Below are 20998 nucleotides of genomic sequence, written 5' to 3' on the forward strand. Positions count from 1 at the left end.
ATTAATGAATGAATGACAGCCCAAACTTGAAGCCAGCATCAGCAGGAGTCCCTCAGACAGGGACAGAGTAACACTATTTTCTCAAGTAGGCTGATAATCACTTGCCCTTCAAAAGACCTTCTTTTCATCTAGATAGGCAGAAACTTAAAAAAAAAAAATGTTAATCACAATTGTCTGCTTCTTTCTTTAGATTCAAATTAATGTCATTTTCCAAACCAGACAGCTTCTTTGAAGACATAGTCATTACTATTTAAAAATTAGGAAATCAGATGTACACGTTACAAGAGCACAGGACCAGACCATGCCTTCATCAGTTTCAGTATTCAGGGAACCTGCACAACGTCAGAGGACTTGCCTCTGCAGACTGTTAGGCTTGCTTGGCTACACAGCCTCTGGGTTATGCAACATACAGGCTTACATTAAGACAAAAAGAATTAATATCATTGGAAAGACAGACAGTAGATAGACTTTATATAGTCTTCTTTCCAAGGTAAATAATTCAGCAGTGCTTGACATGCTATATGGGAAGGCACCACTTTTTATCAGCTTTGTAACTTTGAACAATTTGCGCTTCCATTTCATGGGGAGACTTGGAAGTAACTAACGTAAAGTGCCTAGTCTAGGCAGAGTAGGATAATTGGTAATGCTGAGGTTTATGGATACTCTTCATGTTCGGATACACTGATGCTGAAGAATAAGGACTCAGGTGCAAATACTATTGTTTTACATGTGACTCCTCCTTATGTTCAAATGTAAAGTTTCTCTCTATTTTTTAGAGCATTTTCATTTAAATTACATACATACAGTCCCCAACTTATGATGGTTCCACTTAATGATTTTTCAGCTTTATGATGGTGGAAAAGCAATATGCATTCAGTAGAAACCATACTTAAAGGTTTGAATTTTGATCTTTTCCCAGGCTCGCTATATGTGGTATGATACTCTCTTGTGATGCTGGACAGTAGCAGCAAGCTAACCATGGGCTCCCAGTCAGCCACCAGTGTAAACAACCAATATACTTACAACTATCCTACTCTGCTTTTCTACTTTCAATCCAATATTCAATAAATTATATGAGATAGTCAATACTTTATTATCAAATAGATTTTGTGTTAGATGATTTTGGCCAACTGTAAGCCAGTATAAGTGTTCTGAGCATGCTTAAGGCAGGCTAGGCTTATGATGTTCAGTAGATTAGGTGTATTAAGTATATTTTCAACTTAACCATACTTTAAATTTACAGTGAGTATATTCCTCAGTTGTAAGTTGAGGAAGATCTGGAATTTGCTCCAAAATACATTTACTTGATAAATTATTTTGTAAAAACTCCTTCTGAAAGCTCTTATGCAAGTACATAAATACATTTATTCCCATTTGGCATCCCATTTCTTTCCACTTAAACAATTGGGCAGGGAAATTTTTTATTAGCATTCCTACTTCACATATGAAGCATCTTTAGCCCAGAGATACCAAAATGAGATGGCCAGATGAATTTGTCTGGTTTCTGATTCCTATTCCACTGCACAGAGTATGTCAACAAATACTTAAAAATTTTTAAGGCAAAAAGCAGGGGTTCACATGAGCGAAGGAAGTGAAATATTTATCTTCACTACTGAAATACCTTAAGATTTACCATGGAGAAAGAAATATTGTCATTGTTAATGTGTCCTGCAGCTATAAAGGCAATCAAAGACAATTTAAGGCCCCTCTTCTTTTAAGCCCCAAGTTTTTAAACTCTGTAGCAAAGCAGGAGACAATTGAGTAACAGCTTTCACACATCCATTTAGAAACACAAGAAAACGAATCTCAGGTAATAGATGAGTATAGTAAAACTGAATTACATAATAACGGTAGTAAATGCAATTTATGTTCCCAGTGGAAAGGTTTACTGTTAAGTGGTTCACTTGCGACTTTTGTGAGTCGTGGAATGTATAGTTCCCTAGGGAGAAGTGAGAGTGTTTGCCAATACTTAGCAGGACCCAGAAGGATGTTACACATTGCAAGTGGATAGGTATAAGATGACCATGATGACCAAAATCAATGATGGCTCAGTTTTATTCTGCAACAACTGGTGTGTCGATCACTGTTTTTATTTTAAAAGGGTATATAGATAATAAAGAACTCCTGGGCAAACCCCAGATCTCTGGCTTAAGGAAACAGCATGAAACACTAATTTTGAATACTCTTAGCTTGGCCATATTCTCTTCAGGCTCCATCCACAGAATATCATCTTAAAACCAAAGAACTTAAAAATATTAACTTCACAGTACTTATCTGTTTAAAAGCTTGGCAAAGCCTCACTTAATTCCTGGGAAATACAGATGGGATTAAGTTCAGAACTCTTACTAAGTTCTGGAATCATCAGATTAGACATTGAAAGCCTTTGGGAAGAGAAAAATGTAGTCATTCTGAATTTCACTTATAAAGGGGAAATAGGATCAAAAAACAAGTTTCATATCTATATACCTCATATGCATTTTCATAATCTTCAGCTTTCATTATAAGTTTATTACATATTTTTTCCAGTTCAGTGATTTTTACTAAATACAAGTTGTGCAACCATCATAGATTATTTTCCATAGAATTTTATTCCTGGGCTAGTTGGGAGAGAAATCATCTATTAAAGCCTTGTTACTAAGACAGCATTGTAAATCAGCTATACTCCAACAAAAATTTTTCTTAAAAAGCTTACTACTGATGAGAACATGTACCACGACTGAAGCGACTTAGCAGCAGCAGCAGCAGCAGTGCTTGGATCATAAAAAAAGCAAGAGAATTCCAGAAAAACTTCTGCTACATTGACTTTGCTAAATCCTTTGACTGTATGGATCACAACAAACTGTAGAAAATTCTTAGAGATGGGAATACCAGACCACCATACCTGCCTCCTGCAAAACCTATATGCAGGTTAAGAAAAAACAGTTAGAACCAGACATGGAGCAAAGAACTGGTTCAAAATTGGGAAAGGAGTACACCAAGGCTGTATATTGTCACCCTGCTTATTTGACTTATATGCCAAGTACATCATGAGAAATGCCAGGCTGGATGAAGCACAAGCTGGAATCAAGATTGCCAGGAGAAATATCAGTAACTTCAGATATGCAGACTTCTGCCACCTTTATGGCAGATAGTGAAGAGGAACTAAAGAGCCTCTTGATGAAAGTGAAAGGGAGACTGAAAAAGCTGGCTTAAAACTCAGCATTTAAAAAACAAAGACATTGGCATCTGGTCCCATCCCTTCATGGCAAATAGATGGGAAAACAATGGAAACAGTGACAGACTTTATTTCCTTGGGCTCCAAAATCACTGCAGATGGTGACTGCAGCCATGAAATAAAAAGACACTTGCTCCTTGGAAGAAAAGCTAAGACCAGCCTGGACAGTGTATTAAAAAACAGAGACATTACTTTGCCAACAAAGATCCATATACTTTGCTGACAAAGGTCCATATAGTGAAAGCTATGATTTTCCCAGTAGTCATGTATGGATGTGAGAGCTGGACCTTAATAAAGAATGCTGAGGGCCGAAGAGTTGATGCTTTCAAGCTGTGGTGTTGGAGAAGACTCTTGAGAGTCCCTTGGACAGCAAGGAGATCAAACCAGTCAATTCTAAAGGAAATCAACACTGAATATTTGCTGGAAGTACTGATGCTGAAACTGAAGCTCCAATACTTTGGCCACCTGATGCAAAGAACTGACTCATTTGAAAAGACCCCGATGCTGGGAAAATTGAAGGCAGGATGAAAAGGGGACAACAGAGGATGAGATGGCTGGATGGCGTCACCAACTCAATGGACATGAGTTTGAGCAAGCTCCAGGAGATGGTGAAGGACAGGGAAGCCTGACATGCTGCAGTCCATGAAGTCGCAAAGAGTTGGACACGAATGAGCAACTGAACAATAAATAGTGCTTGCATTGTGTGCTTGTGTTATTATATTTCTACCAATCTTTAGTGTCGTCGTACAGTTAATGTTAAAAATAAAGCTGAACTAATTTAATTTCCTCTTGAAGATCCTGAAATAGTATCCAATTATTTATATAATGATGGTGATGATGGTGATGCAGATAATAATACCCATGCATACCATTTAACTTTGCACTTTCTATAGGCTAGATGTTTTGCTCTGCATTAAAACAAAAAAACATTTCACAGGGATAGACCTCAGTTTAACCATAGGAGGGGGGAATATTTGTTAACTCAAGAGATGACTGAAGATGACTGAGATGACTGAAGTTTATTAGCAATTAAGTAACTTATCTAAAGTTAAACATTTAATAAATGCAAGACCAGAATTCAAATCCAGGTTTATCTGCCTCCAAAATCTGTATGTTTAACTAGTAGTTGCTATTACTATTCAGCATATGCCTTTTGAAGAGTCATATTTAAGACCACTAACAGTTGATATGTAGCTTTATTTAGAAAGTATTTTCTTTGTATATTGGACTTTCTAGATGGCTTAGTGGTAAAGAATCTGCTGATCACTAGTGGAGATGAAGGAGACATGGGTTCGATCCCTGGGTCAGGCATATCCCCTGGAGGAGCAAATGGCAACCCACTCCAGTACTGTTGACTGGAGAATTCCATGGACAGAGAAGCCGGGCAGGCTACAGTCCATGGGGTCACAGAGTCAGATGCGACTGAGCACACCTGTCGTTAGAAATGTAGTGACATTTGCTCAGTCATGTCCCACTCTTTGCGACCCCATGAACTATACAGTCCATGGAATTCTCTAGGCCAGAATACTGGACTGAGTAGCCTTTCCCTTCTCCAGGGAATCTCCAGGGGATCTTCCCAAGCCAGGGATCGAACCTGGGTCTCCCACATTGCAGGCAGATTCTTTACCAGCTGAGCCACAAGGGGAAGCGAGCCTACCTGTATTCCTTGTATATTATCTCCTCTGTTGATTTTAGTGGTGTTATTTGTTGGGATAATTAAATGTGTATGGGGCAAAAAAATTGTTTGGCACATCTAACGTTTATTTAAGATAATATCTGAAGCAGGTTATCAAAATCCCCACACATGTGGACACTTTTAACTACTTAAGACCAGAGAACATCAAGTGTTTTCACAGCTGTACATTATGGTTTATATTGTCAAATCACAAAAAACATTTTGGTCTATGCTGGCAAACAATGGAATATGATTAGACTCCTGTGATAAGAACAATACAGAAATGTCAATACATTTTTTTCATTATTTTCCAGGCTTGACCTATTTGCAAATTTAAATATCAGTGCCTGGAAATTTAAGCAATCATTTTGCTTAGGGAGGACTTCCCTGGTGGCTCAGTGATAAAGAATCCACCTTCCAATGCAGAAGCCACAGGAGACGCAGGTTCAATCTCTGGGTTGAGAAGATCCCCTAGAGGAGGAAGTGGCAACCCACCCCAGTATTCTTGCCTGGGGAATCCCATGGACAGAGGAGCCTGGTGGGCGACAGTCCATGGGGTCCCAGAGAGTGGGACACGACTGAGTGACTGAGCACGCATGCATGCTTGCTTGGGGAGTGTTAGGTACTCCCAGTCTTCCTATTATATGTTCCCATATTTCCCTTTTTGAACCATTTTTCCAGTCTTTCCAATCAATATCTCAAATATTCACTCTTTAATTTTCACTCTCAGTCCTATTTTTTTCTTTGTTTGTCCCCTATTTCATTGGCCTGATGTAACACTTGTACTAGATTAACAGTCGCCTTTAAACCTTATAGCACCTACTTACTAATTGCACCTAACTTCATTTTCAGTTGTCATGTTCTGTTTACCTAAAATTCTTAATCTCTTTGGTTTTGTCCACTTTATGTATTTCCATAAGCCCTCTCAAAGTTTTTAGAAGGTGGCAGTAATGATTGTTAGACCTGGCCCTTTAAAGTTATAGAAGAGAAACTGGAGAACCATTATCATCACTAGATTCTCTAGATATGACTATGTTAAGCATTCCAATTAATCTGCTATTCCCACCTCTCCACTGAGTATAACCATCTTCATAGTAATATTGTTTGATGGAAAATCTTCTAAAAATTGCAAATAAAAAGAAGGTATATTTTCAATTAACAAATTTCAAAAACTACAGTGATCTTACCAAGTTGCTTCTTCCTGTATTTACGTGCATGTTTGATTCTGGTAAGTGTTACTGTGTAGTGCTTAAGAGTGCAGAGACCAATGATCCCCTAACATCAATGCCTAAAGACTATATTTGGCACAGCTGTAGGCTCCTTGTGTTTTGAACACAATTTGGAGTAACAGCAGCTGAAGAAGAGAAACTCTAATAGCATTTAAAATGCATACATTATGTTTTGTAATTTCTGCAAGCCAGAAGATGGTAACTAGATACTAATAAAATGTACTCATTTCCACTTATCCCAATGGGAGGGCTTTCCTGGTGGCTCACATGGTAAAGAATCCACCTGCATTGCAGGTGACCTGAGTCCAATCCCTGGGTCGGGAAGATCCCATGGAGAAGGAAGTGGCAACCTATTCCAGTATTCTTGCCTGGAGAATCCCATGGACAGAGGAACCTGGTGGGCTGCAGTCCATGGTGTCACAAAGAGTTGGACACAAATGAGCAGCCAACACTATCCCAATGGGAAAACTTTTGTATTACCTGAGAAAACTTTTGTGTTACGTAAGATATAAAAAAAGATTGTATCTCCCTGAAAATATTCATTTTAAAATCAATTCAGTTCAATCACTCAGTCGTGTCCAACTCTTTGCGACCCCATGAATCACAGCATGCCAGGCCTCCCTATCCATCACCAGCTCCTGGAGTTCACTCAGACTCACGTCCATCGAGTTGGTGATACTGTCCAGCCATCTTATCCTCTGTCATCCCCTTTTCCTCCTGCCCCCAATCCTTCCCAGCATCAGAGTCTTTTCCAATGAGTCAACTCTTCACGTGAGGTGGCCAAAGTACTGGAGTTTCAGCCTCAGCATCAGTCCTTCCAATGAACACCCAGGACTGATCTCCTTTAGAATGGACTGGTTGGATCTCCTTGCAGTCCAAGGGACTCTCAAGAGTCTTCTCCAACACCACAGTTCAAAAGCATCAATTCTTCAGTGCTCAGCTTTCTTCACAGTCCAACTCTCACATCCATACATGACCACTGGAAAAACCATAGCCCTGACTAGACGAACCTTTGTTGGCAAAGTAATGTCTCTGCTTTTGAATATGCTATCTAGGTTGGTCATAACTTTCCTTCCAAGGAGTAAGCGTCTTTTAATTTCATGGCTGCAGTCACTATCTGCAGTGATTTTGGAGCCAAAAAAATAAAATCTGACACTGTTTCCCCTGGTTCCCCATCTATTTCCCATGAAGTGATGGGACCAGATGCCATGATCTTCGTTTTCTGAATGTTGAGCTCTAAGCCAACTTTTTCACTCTCCTCTTTCACTTTCATCAAGAGGCTTTCTAGTTCCTCTTCACTTTCTGCCATAAGGGTGGTATCATCTGCATATCTGAGATTATTGATATTTGTCCTGGCAATCTTGATTATAGCTTGTGCTTCTTCCAGCGCAGCATTTCTCATGATGTACTCTGCATATAAGTTAAATAAGCAGGGTGACAGTATACAGCCTTGACGTACTCCTTTTCCTATTTGGAACCAGTCTGTTGTCCCATGTCCAGTTCTAACTGTTGCTTCCTGACCTGCATATAGGTTACTTATTACTTATCTTTATTAATGTTAGATAGGAGTATATTTTCCCCAAAAGAACTTAGTCCAGTTTGTATTGTACCTCCTTTTCTTTAATAAATAGATAATTGGAGAATCAGCTAAGTTATTGTGTTTTGTTTTTTGTTTTAGTGTGGAGACAATCAATGATGGAAATTTTCACATTGTGGAACTACTCGCCCTGGATCAAAGTCTCTCCCTCTCAGTGGATGGAGGGAGCCCCAAAATCATTACCAACTTGTCAAAGCAGTCCACTCTGAATTTTGACTCCCCACTCTATGTCGGAGGTAAGCCCTTTCTCAAATTTCATGGATTCCCAAACCCTATGATTCTCATCACAGATTAATCCTGAAGTTGTTGATGCCTGGTGCCATGGTTATTGATCAATCATTGATGGACAGCAAGGATAGAAAAGAAAGAGTCCTAGATGGGTGTAAGAGTCTATTTGGTAATGCTGACCCCGGGTCTAACTAAATATGTAGTCGGGTGAAGAAGGACATTAATGTTTCTTTTGTCTATCACTTGCTAGCTGATTTACACATCAGATAATTATTTGATCAGGTGTATGGAAAAAGAAATCTGGTTATAAGTCAAATCAGACAATGAAAAAGATGAGAAAACAAGTTCGATGCAAACTGAGGAGTATATGACCCACCCCAGCTCCCTTAAGGAGGGTAACACTACCAGCTTCAGTCAGATGTCGCTATGCTTGAGTGTCTTCACTACTAGTCACAAACTCATCTACAGGATAGGATAGTTATTAATGAAATCAAATGAATGAATGAACAAATTATAATTCACAAATTGTAGTGGGGCAATGGGAAGTACTTCTGTTGAGCTCAGACCTTAAGGGGAATGATAAAGATAGAAGGTTGGAAAGGTGGTTTAGGGCTTGAAAAGACAGAGTGAAGACTATTTTTAAACAACAAGAAGGCAGATAAGCAAATATATGAGAGATGGATAGAGATCTGAAGGAGCGCAAAGAAGAGAAACCGCAGTAGGGAAACCTTGCACCCTTGCGTAAATCTGGAGGAGTAGATATAACCCGGAGATAGAACTTCAAATTTCAAGCAAATGAGTAAGAGAGCATATGATGGTGAATTGAGTTGCATCGAATTAAATTACATTGAACTGAGATGAATTGACTGATAAAATCAACTCATTTTACAGATAAATAAGCCAAAGTTTCTGAATGGGTCAATGTAACCAATTTCTTCACCATGAAAGATATTTTCAACTTTACATCAATTATTTTCACAAGAACAACCTTGGGATGCTACATATTTTTACCAACCCCTCAAATCCTTCCCTAAAAGCAGTTTTGAAAAATTTCTGAAATTCCAGAGCATCTCTGATTTTAATAATTTTAGCAGTAGACAATCTGAACTCTCCTATAGAATTGCGATTTTTTTTTTAAAGCAGTTAAAAGTCTTTGGTACAATTCTGTAAAGATTTATTGAACACCTCCCATAAGCTGAGAACTAAGTTAATAGAGAGGCATAAAGAATGAAAAACTGAAAAAGAATCATCCCTTCTGTACCCGGGGGAGTGGAGAAGACAGACACATCCTCATGAAACCAAAATGCATTGTAATAAAAGTATCTTATAGAAAGTCTGGGCAGCAAGATAACTGATCTATTTGCTTCATGGGAATCACATTATGGGATTCATTAACAGGCAAGAGCCTCCATTGTTGCCTGTACTACAGTGAATGGCAGTTGAAAGTCACTGATGTTACCTGTGGTTGGAGAGAAAAGAAATTATATTTGCTAAGCACCTGCTGTGTTCTCAGCATAATGCTTCTTTTACAGTCTTACCCCCAGAGACTGTAGGAAGTAGGTATGATTTTTTGTTTTATAATCCCTAAGGGAGTATCTCAGGGACTCCATAGAGCATGTCCAAGTTCACAAAGCTATGAAGCTATGATAGAAACCTCGTTTGAGTTCAGGTCTGTCTGCACCCAAAGCCACCTGCATTGATATTCACTTCTTAATATTGAGCAGAAGAGTAAACAGTCTAACTTCTGTGGCTTTTTGTTTCTTTCTGGACTTGTCCTTCACCTGATTTTTTTATACTTTCATTAGAGATCATTTCACTGAGTCTTCTAAGACCCCTTTAGAATGTAGTTAAAAAAATAAATAAGTATTGAATGGGAATGCTTGGGCCAGAAGCCTGGTAGTGCAGTAGTTAGGACTGTGCTTCCAATGCAGAGGGTATGGATTTGACCCCTGGTTGGAGAACTAAGATCCCACATGCCACATGGCATGACCAATAAGTAAGTAAGTAAGTAAAGAAGGCAGAGCACCAAAGAATTGATGCTTTCAAACCGTGGTGTTGGAGAAGACTCTTGAGAGTCCTTTGGACAGCAAGGAGATAAAACTAGTCAATCCTAAAGGAAATCAACAGTGAATATTCATTGGTAGGACTGATGCCAAAGCTGAAGCTTCAATACTCTGGCCACCTGATGTGAAGAGCTGACTCACTGCAAAAAGACTTTGATGCTGGGAAAGACTGAGGGCAGGAGGAGAAGGAGGAGACAGAGGATGAGATGGTCAGATGGAATCACCGACTCAATGGACATGAGTCTGAGCAAACTCCAGGAGATAGTGAGAGACAGGGAAGCCTGGCATGCTGCCATTCATGGGGTCACAAAGAGTCGGACATTACTTAGTGACTAAACAACAAAGAAAGTAAATAAATAAAATTCCATGTTTTTAAAAAAGAACATTTTTCAAAAAGGGGGAAAGAAGAGTTTTTAGTCAGCACTGCCAAGTCCTTTGACTGTGTGGATCACAATAAACTGTGGAAAATTCTGAAAGAGATGGGAATACCAGACCACCTGACCTGCCTCTTGAGAAACCTATATGCAGGTCAGGAAGCAACAGTTAGAACTGGACATGGAACAACAGACTGGTTCCAAATAGGAAAAGGAGTTCATCAAGGCTATATATTGTCACCCTGCTTATTTAACTTATATGAAGAGTACATCATGAGAAACGCTGCGCTGGAAGAAACACAAGCTGGAATCAAGATTGCCGGGAGAAATATCAATAACCTCAGATATGCAGATGACACCACCCTTATGGCAGAAAGTGAAGAGGAACTGGAAAGCCTCTTGATGAAAGTGAAAGAGGAGAGTGAAAAAGTTGGCTTAGAGCTCAACATTCAGAAAACGAAGATCATGGCATCTGGTCCCATCACTTCATGGGAAATAGATGGGGAAACAGTGGAAACAGTGGCAGACTTTATTTTTCTGGGCTCCAAAATCACTGCAGATGGTGATTACAGCCATGAAATTAAAAGACGCTTACTCCTTGGAAGGAAAGTTATGACCAACCTAGACAGCATATTCAAAAGCAGAGACATTACTTTGCCAGCAAAGGTCCGTCTAGTCAAGGCTATGGTTTTTCCAGTGGTCATGTATGGATGTGAGAGTTGGACAGTGAAGAAAGCTGAGCACTGAAGAATTGATACTTTTGAACTGTGGTGCTGGAGATGACTCTTGAGAGTCCCTTGGACTGCAAGGAGATCCAACCAGTCCATTCTGAAGGAGACCAGTCCTGGGTGTTCATTGGAAGGACTGATGCTGAGGCTGAAACTCCAATACTTTGGCCACCTCACGTGAAGAGTTGACTCATTGGAAAAGACTCTAATGCTGGGAGGGATTGGGGGCTGGAGGAGAAGGGGACGACAGAGGATGAGATGGCTGGATGGCATCACCAACTCAATGCACATGAGTTTGGGTGAACTCCGGAAGTTGGTGATGGACAGGGAGGCCTGGCATGCTGCGGTTCATGGGGTCGCAAAGAGTCAGACACGACTGAGCGACTGAACTGAACTGAACCAGTAGTCCGTCTAAGAATAGAGGGCTTGGAAGGAGGCAGACAGTGCCTCTGTCTTCTCAAGCCTGAAGAAAACCACTTTCCATCGGCCTCATTGCCAGAGAGTGCACTAGGGTCATTTCCTTCCCTCTCAGAGGAGAGTCTTAAGGGTAATTCACATTTAAAAAATAGAATACAATCCTAAGACCACAGTCCTGGATTCTTTATGATAAAGGCAGGAGAAGCTGAATTAGCAAAGGAGAGAAAGGAGGATGACCTCTGCAAAGAGGAACACTCTGCAGGGAGGCTAGCCTGAAGGTGATACATTCCATGCCATAAGCCTCTCCAAGAGTATTTTCTATCAAAACAGGGAGGCAGCTTTCCCCACCCTCGGATTTCAGCTACCCGTGATATAGCCTTTCCATAAAACAAAACGATGTGATCCTCATGTTTTTGTGTATAAAAGTCCAGCCAGAACACATATTAGTGTAGTGTTAGTTGCCCTGTTGTGTCTGACTCTTTGAGACCCCACAGATTGTAGTTTGACAGTCTACTCTGTCCATGGGATTCTCCAGACAAGAATACTGGGGTGGATTGCCATTCCCTTCTCCAGAGGATCTTCCCAACCCAGGGATCGAGTCCTGCTGTCCTGCATTGCAGGCAAACTGTTTACTGTTTGAACTACAGGGAAGACCTGTATTAATGAGATTTTTTTTTAAAGACCCACACATAGAGGCACCCTCCACACATCACAAATCCTCTTCTAATGTCCCCATTGGACAGTGTTGACAAAACCTTAGTGTTGACACTTGGTTCCTTTATTGTCACTCTGAAACATGTAGGGCTTGTTAAGGCTAAAAGGTATCTACTAAATTAACTGTTGTTTATGAATAGTAAATCCCAGCTATGGTCCATGGCATAGAGGAAAGGCTGAAGGAAAAAAAGCCCTGGACCTTACTTTTGTTTTTATCAGTTAAAACTTAGTTCTCTGGTCAGAAGTCTATCAAGCACCTGAAAACGTTGAGTTATGATAGGTCTTGACTTTATGATATCCTACCGAAAGTAACTATATGTGTAATGTATCAACATTTTCGTTTACAAATTACTACAATCAAAACTAGACCTGTATCATTGTTAACTTTGGGAATAGAAAGAACACATTTACTGATTGCTTCTCCCTGCCATGGAACTTCATGGGTCTGTATTTTAGTCTTTACACGTGCATATATGCATGTTGTGTGAGCTCTTGAAATAGTTTTGGAAGAAGTTCTTTTTTAACTTCTGAAGAAAGGATCATAAATGTACAGATATTAGAGTCCACATGTTTTTGCAGAATGGATATGATTACATTTGGAGAAGGCAATGGCACCCCACTCCAGTACTCTTGCCTGGAAAATCCCAGGGACAGGGGAGCTTGGTGGGCTGCAGTCCATGGGGTAGTGAAGAGTTGGACACGACTGAGTGACTTCATTTTCACTTTTTACTTTCATGCATTGGAGAAGGAAATGGCAACCCACTCCAGTGTTCTTGCCTGGAGAATCCCAGGGACGGGGGAGCCTGGTGGGCTGCCGTCTCTGGAGTCGCAGAGAGTCGGACACGACTGAAGCAACTTAGCAGCAGCAGCATGATTACATTAGAAGAACTTATCCCCTTGGGCTTCCCTGATGGCTCAGTGGAATCCACCTGCCAGTGCAAGAAACACAGATTCAATCCTTGGTCTGGATAGATCCCACATTCCATGGAACAGCTAAACCCGTGCACCACAACGATGGAGCCTGTGCTCCAGAGCCCGGGAAATGCTACTACTGAGCCCATGGCCACAACTGCCGAAGCCTGCATGCCCTAGAGCCTGTGTGCCACAGCAAGAGAAGCCACCGCAATGAGAAATCCACGCACTGCAACTAGCGAGTAGTCCCAGCTCACCACAACTGGAGAAAAGCCCACACAGCAAAGAAGACTCAGCATATCGAAAAATAAGTAAATAAATAATGTTTCAAAACCTCTTCAAAAAGAAGAGGAGGAAGAACTCACCCCCAAACAAGAAATTTACAGTTACTAGTCCTCTCCTGGAAATGGAACATTCTGTCCTTTTGACCCCATTCTAGGAAGCAATCCAGTTACCAAGGCCAAACAGGCAGACTAAAAACCCAAACTCACGACTTTCAATCCACGACACCTAATTCAGCAGGCCCATTTGCATCAGATACACCTGAGCTATATGTTTTTATTTCTGTGCCCACCCCTTCCTTCTGGGTCAGAATCTCAGGTGGGGAAAGAAGGGGGCCTGGGAAGCCGCCTTCTGAACAGCGCCCCTCTGGTGGGTCTTAGGTATTTCAAGCTGGGAAACAGGTGGTGCGTCCATGGGCATTACAGATGAGAAAACTGAGCCCCAGAAGAGAGGAAATGACTGGCCCGAATGCACACAGTCCAAAAATACAAGCTTTGATCTCTAGCCTAGTGGTTTTGCATAAGCCATTGTCTGACTTTGGTACCTCCTAAACCTCGAATGGGTCTCCTTTGAATGAGAGAGAAGATGCTACCCAGAGAGTAGGGCCCAGAGAGTACTGTGGTTCTTGGTCTTTATAACCAACAAACCTAGAGAGTGAGAGCCATGGTCTTTCCCAGCTTCAGCGCCCCCAGCCAGTAGCTCAGAGTCGAGTGCAGGGAAGAATGTCAGCTGCTCTGAAGACCTTGGCTCCATCCCCTCCCCCACTGCTTCACATAGGATCCCATCCAGGATCTATTTCAGGGTCTGGCTTAGGTCATGGAAAGATTCCTCTGCTTTAACAAATGAGGGTTACCATATGACTGTCACTAGTGGAATATACATGTGTGTATATATGTGTGTGTGTATATATTTATGTGTGTATATATATGTGTATGTGTGTGTGTGTATATATACACACACACACACATATGCATATACATCCCCTGGAGAGGGGCATGGTAACCCACTCCAGTATTCTTGCCTGGGGAAATCCTATGGACAGAGTAGACTGGCAGGCTACAGTCCATGAGGTCGCAAACAGTCGGACATGACTGAAGCAACTTATCACACTACACATATATATTTGTGTATGTGTGGTGTGTGTATATATATAGATGGGGCTTCCCTGGTAGCTCAGCTGGTAAAGAATCCACCTGCATTGCTGGAGACCCCAGGTCAATTCCTGGGTTGGGGAGATCCCCTGGAGAAAGGCTAGGCTACTCACTCCAGTATCCTTGCCTGAAGAATCCCATGGACAGAGGAGCCTGGTGGACTACAGTCCATGGGGTTACAAAGAGTCAGGCACAACTGAGTGACTAAGTGCTTACACACACACACATAGACATACAAGATTGCAAATTCTGGTTTTGGAAGAATTTAATTTATAGCCCCAATTTCTTGGAATATGAATGTTTCACCCAATTAGCAAGGGAATAAATAAGATGTGAATGAGGTGCTATCTTGATAGGAAGCAGGGTGAGTTTTTCCGGCAATGACATCCGTGGCTGAGCTTGAGACGTTGCCAGTGTTGTGCTGGACTAGTTGCCAGCTTGAAATTTGTCAGGACTGGGGCTCATGGTCATTGTGAATCTCACCTCTCATCCTCTGAAAATCAGTGGATTGAACTATGGCCTGAGATTAGGGAAGTTTGTCTTATCAGCCTAATTCTAACCTAGTCTTACTAATGACATTGAGCATGTCCTCTGAGCTCTCTGGGCCCTGGGGTTGGTCAGGAAATAAAAACTACTTTATGAAACCCTAGGCTTCAGGGGTGTGTGTCCAGGTTGGGAGTTGGGTGTGAAGGTAAAGGAGCAGGAATCCCTCTCCCATTCCCACTTACTTTTAAGTACAGTGACCCGAATTTAGATTTTATAGATTGGGGGCAGGAGGAGAAGGGGACGACAGAGAGATGGCTGGATGGTATCACCAACTTGATGGACATAGTTTGAGTGAACTCTGGGAGTTGGTAATGGACAGGGAGGCCTGGCGTGCTGCAATTCATGGGGTCCCAAAGAGTCGGACATGACTGAGCGACTGATCTGAACTGAAGGTTTTTAAAAACCAAATGTTAAAACTTAAAAATGGACTGCCAGTGAACCTGGGGTCTTTATTCTAGTTGTGCCTTAGAATTGCCTGGAGCATCTTCCAAAAAATAAAAACGAAGAAACATACATCCCTTCTCCCTCCCCCACTCCACCCAGGTAATCTGATCAAATCAGTCTGGGCTGAGGTCCCAAGCATCAGTGTTTCTTCAAAGATCCAGTGTGATTCTGATGTGCAGCCTGGCTGAGAACCGCAGGACAGGATGCTTGTTCTGTCTGGTTCTCCTAAAGAAGAGTTGCACAGACTGCTCCCATCCCACTGGAAGAGCTAAGAGGGTCCGGGTGGCCCCTGGCTGAGGAACCCCTGGGAACCTGGCTTCTGACTCGGTGTCCCTCCCCAGGCATGCCCGGGAAGAACAACGTGGCCGCAGCTCTGCGCCAGGCCCCTGGGCAGAATGGCACCAGCTTCCACGGTTGCATCCGGAACCTTTACATCAACAGCGAACTTCAGGACTTCCGGAAGGTGCCCATGCAGACCGGCATCCTTCCTGGCTGTGAACCATGCCACAAGAAGGTGTGTGCCCACGGCACATGCCAGCCCAGCAGCCAGGCCGGCTTCACCTGCGAGTGCGAGGAAGGATGGACAGGGCCCCTCTGTGATCAGAGGACCAATGACCCCTGTCTTGGAAATAAGTGAGTTTGGGCTGCTTGGGACTTAAACCCACACTCTCCAACCCTGAAACCCATACTGAAGAAAGGAAGGAAGGAAAGGGGGAAGGGATAGAGGGGAGAGAGAGAAGTCAGTCCATTAGCACTGTCTCCCTTACATTCCCTCCATCATCCCCGCTCCATTCCTATCCTCTCTGCCTAACGCATTTCCATCCTTGCGTTCCTCCTCCTCTGTAGATGCGTCCACGGCACCTGCCTGCCCATCAATGCGTTCTCCTACAGCTGCAAGTGCCTAGAGGGCCATGGGGGCGTCCTCTGTGATGAAGAGGAGGATCTGTTTAACCCATGCCAGGCGATCAAGTGCAAGCATGGGAAATGCAGGCTCTCAGGACTGGGGCAGCCCTACTGTGAATGCAGCAGTGGATACACCGGGGACAGCTGTGATCGAGGTAAGCCGAGCCAGCTGGGCCCCTCCCTCTCTCTTGGCAGAGCAAGGGGGGCCGTCATCTTTGAAAAGAGAGAAAGGGAGACAGAGAGGAGAGTGACTTGAGAAATGCCAACTCTTTGCACTATCTGCAGTCGCTCTTATTGATTTACTTTCTAGTGTAAGGCAGGCACAGATATGGAAGGTACTGAACCTCCATGGCAGGCTTCCCTTGTGGCTCAGCTGGTAAAGAATCGCCTGCAATGCGGGAGACCTGGGTTCCATCCCTGAGTTCGGAAGGTTCCCCTGGAGTAAGGCTACTCACTCCAGTATTCTGGCCTAAAGAATTCCATGGACTGTATAGTCCATGGGAGCGCAAAGAGTCGGACACGACTGAGTAACTTTCACTTTCACTGTCAAACCTCCGCGGCAGAATTCTACATGGCCTTCGCATGTCTTCCCATGTTGTGATTTGCTATGAAAATGCTCCTTTTTCTGTTATGCAGAAGCTCATTTCCTTCATTCCTTCTTACCTTTGGGCTTCCCAGTGGCTCAGATGGTAAAAAATCTGCCTGCAATGCTGGAGATCCAGGTTTGATCCCTGGGTCAGGAAGGTCATCTGGAGAAGGAAATGGCAACCCACTCCAGTATTCTTGCCTGGAGAATCCCATGAACAGGGAAGCCTGGTGGGCTACAGTCCATGGGGTCGCAAAGAGTCGGACATGACTGAGCGACTAACACTTTCACTTTTCTTACCTTCATCTGCTGTTCTCATCTGTAGAGATCACTCATTCATCTTCTGGCACAGATCAGAAGGTGCTAATAATTCTGCTCTAGCTTTAGGACAGAATCACCTTTGATCTTAGAATCAACTGATTTAAGATAGCAAATTATGCAGGAGAGAGGGACAGAAATGGGCCGACATTTCAACCCACGTACTTCCTTCTCCTGTGTCTGCGTGATCAGGATGTGCTCCACCTCCAGCTGGCAGATTTTGTTGTGTGGATACGGGTGATGAGATGAAAGGAACGTGCCCGTGGAGGCTTCTAGCAGATGGCTCTTTTTGAACTAGTTCGTACTCGGGTGATTTATGAAGTTAGTGGAATGTTACTTGTATTAAGTAACAGATTGAATGGTATTAAACTCTAGGTCTAATAAATTAAATTGCATACTCTCTGAAACGGTGCCCTGTGGTAAGCAAAACCAGCTGTTAGTAGTATAAAAACAGAAGATGTATATTTTTGCTATATAAAAGAGAAGATTTAGGAAGCCAATTTTCTTGTCGGTCCAAAAGCATAGTATTTTTATAGTCCACATATAGAGTATTCACTTGCTCAAAATAAAGGCCAAGAAGAAGTCTTCTGCAAAGAACAGAGCAGACTGTGCCACCAGCCTGTAATACCAAATTTGAGCAAAATGCCGAAAATAGCCCTTAGAAACCGGAAGCCAAGGCAGCATCTCCCTAATTGAGCAGTAGATTCATAGCCACTTCGCACAACTTACAGCAACTGCCCTTACACTGCCTGTGCTTTTTGTTCTTTTCTAGAAATCTCCTGTCGAGGGGAACGGATAAGAGATTATTACCAAAAGCAGCAGGGCTACGCTGCTTGCCAGACGACCAAGAAAGTGTCTCGGTTGGAATGCAGAGGGGGCTGTGCAGGCGGGCAGTGCTGCGGACCTCTGAGGAGCAAGCGAAGGAAATACTCTTTCGAATGCACTGATGGGTCTTCGTTTGTGGACGAGGTGGAGAAGGTGGTAAAGTGTGGCTGTACCCGCTGCGCCTCCTAAACGCATCCCTGGCAGCTTTGGTCTTTGGAAAATGTTGTCTACTTCTTGACCCTGTTGGACTCATGAATGCTTCATAGTGGAAATATTTGAAATATATTGTAAAATACAGAACAGACTTATTTTTATTATGAGAATGAAGACTTTTTTTCTGCATTTAGAAAAAAAAAAGAAATGCTTGAACTAAAGCTTCCCCAATGCTGGAGAAGTATAAAGAATGATACACCTGGAGGCATTAGAACAACGATGCGAACCATGATAACTTGGATTCAGCCTTTAATTTGCTGGAGACCAGCAGAAGCACATACCCGAGAGAGACAAGGTTCTCTCTGCTGATGAGAAGTTGCCCAGAGCATAATTCTCTGCGCCCTGGTTCTCATCTACATGGTTCATAAGGAAGGACAGACCAAGCACATGTGTGTGAGTGAGGGTGCAAGGCAGATGAATGGAACTCCAGAATTCACAGCCGAAATGAATGGATGAGAAATATTTTATGCAAAACATAAGGTATCCTGAAGACCGGGGTTCCATTCATGAGAGGAGATGAGAGTGCTAAAATAAATTTTATCTTCTTTTTAAACGTCAGCATGTTAGCAGGAGAAGCACACAAAAGTGTTTATCTACCGTTTTCCAGTATTAATTTTTTGTAATATAAATGACAAAGGAGATGATAAAGAACCAATAGATTATTGATAAATAAATTAGTAATAATATGAATTTTTGTTTCTATGAGTTCTAAACAGCCCTATACAGTATTCGGTTTCAATGAGAAATATTTATTGTATCAAAGTACATTGTACTTAACATTTTAGGCCATCCTTTTGCTGTTTCTCGATGCTTTAATATATATTAATTTATAATTGTCCTGATATTTTTGTACATTTTTCAAACTTAAAAATCAGGATTCTTTTGTGGGTTTTTTTTTTCTTGGCAATAGTACTAACATAGGGTGTTATCTTGGGATAAATGTGTGTTGATCTGTTTGTTTACCTTGACATCTGACCACTGGTGTCACTGACCTACTGGCCTCATTCAGGACGCCTGCAGAGGGTATGTAAAGTCTATGCGTGAGCCGCTCACTGTACAGAGAGAAGCACCCCTCTGCAGCAAGTCCTCACAGAACAGAATGGTGTGTAGCAATCGACACTAGAAAAGTAGATCTTTTACAAATTAATATTTCCTTGACCTTTTTTTGCCCTTTTACCGGGGTTGGGGAGGGGAGAGAAAAGGCTGTAATGTCAAGAACTGTGATTTTTTTTTTCACAAACAATAAAGCTCCTTTATGACTTTAATGTTCCCATGTTACCATGTTTGCTGCTAAAGTACAATGTAGAATTAATAGAATTTATAGTGGACTGTGCTCCTCCCTCGTTAAAATCCCAGGGTACCCTGTAAAGTTGCAGATGTTTCTTTCCAAAAACTTTTTTTTACAAAGAAAACTAGACGTACATGTATAATTCAGTGTGCTTTGTCTTTCTCCAGACTAATATCAGTTACACTACTGATGTATGTAAATTAAACGGATATTTACTTCATCTTCAGTTTGTTGGTTTTCTTAGAAACTGCATGCTATTTAGAGCTCCCTCCTTAAGAATGTCTTAATCAAGGTGCTACCAAAAGAACAGGGAAGGAAATTTGTACCTCTTTGATGCCAGAAATTGGTTTGAGATTAGCATACTGTCACATCTTGGGGTTTGGGGTGGCCACATGAAAGAGATGGAGGGCAGAACACGTTCTTGGCTAATAAAAAAAAAAGTGCATATTCAATTGATTTCTTCCTCCCAGATATTATAAAATGAAATCTAACTAGACCAAAATGGGACTTTGTTTCTGTTGTTCTTTTCCCCACAGTTAGAACCAAAATGGAAAACTTTTGAAAAGACAAAGGGAACCTTTCTCCACAGGTGCTCTCAGGAAAGGGTTGGTAATATCAATATATACCATCCAGAACAGGGAAACAACACTGACTGAGTGGAATGTTAACCCTCACCCATCAAGAATTCTTTGGTTCCCTGCAAGAAAACCCAGTTGTTTTACTTTTTTGGTCAAGCTATGCCACACATGTGATCTTATTTGCCTGACCAGGGATTGAACCTGTGCCCCTTGCGTTGGAAGCAATGAGTCTTAACCCCTGGACCACCACGGAAGTCCTCTGTAGGAAAATCATGTGTATGTGAGTTTGCATTGATGAGTGCACGCAGACACACACACACACACACACACACACTCTGCCTCTTTCACAGACACAAATGTCTAATTATTCACTATTCTTTAAAATGTCTGCATTTTAATTATATAAATATTATATAGTCCTTGTAAAACCTTTATAGTATTTATTGTCGCTGGTTGCTTCTTTTTGCAAAGATTTGTGTTATCTTAATAGTCATTGTTTTTTAAGGGCTTATTATATGCAGGTGCTAGACAAAGGACTTTATGTGAAATATCTCATTCATGTCCCACGACAAACCTGTGAGTTTTTATGCTCCTTGTTTTCCACAGGCATAAACAGCTCAGAAATGGGAGAACTGAATTTCAGCCCATCAGCTCTCTCAGACCGCACATGCTTTGTGTTCAAGAGATAGAGGCAGCAGCTCAGTAATTGCTAC

At 41.9% G+C, this 20998-nt stretch overlaps 1 protein-coding gene across 1 annotated transcript in view; it reads left to right on the plus strand.

Annotated features, from left to right (window-relative positions):
• SLIT2 (slit guidance ligand 2) overlaps nucleotides 1–19684 on the plus strand; it is a 402319-nt gene extending 382635 nt beyond the window's left edge. The window contains exons 33-36 of the mRNA XM_055588127.1: nucleotides 7797–7951; nucleotides 15916–16207; nucleotides 16421–16632; nucleotides 18154–19684. Of these exons, the coding sequence (XP_055444102.1) occupies nucleotides 7797–7951; nucleotides 15916–16207; nucleotides 16421–16632; nucleotides 18154–18395 (901 nt within the window). The 3' untranslated portion in view covers nucleotides 18396–19684. The remainder of the gene's footprint in view (nucleotides 1–7796; nucleotides 7952–15915; nucleotides 16208–16420; nucleotides 16633–18153) is intronic.
• The last annotated feature ends 1314 nt before the right edge of the window (nucleotides 19685–20998 follow it).

The sequence above is a fragment of the Bubalus kerabau genome, chromosome 7 (assembly GCF_029407905.1).
Source record: "Bubalus kerabau isolate K-KA32 ecotype Philippines breed swamp buffalo chromosome 7, PCC_UOA_SB_1v2, whole genome shotgun sequence".
NCBI lineage: Eukaryota > Metazoa > Chordata > Mammalia > Artiodactyla > Bovidae > Bubalus > Bubalus kerabau.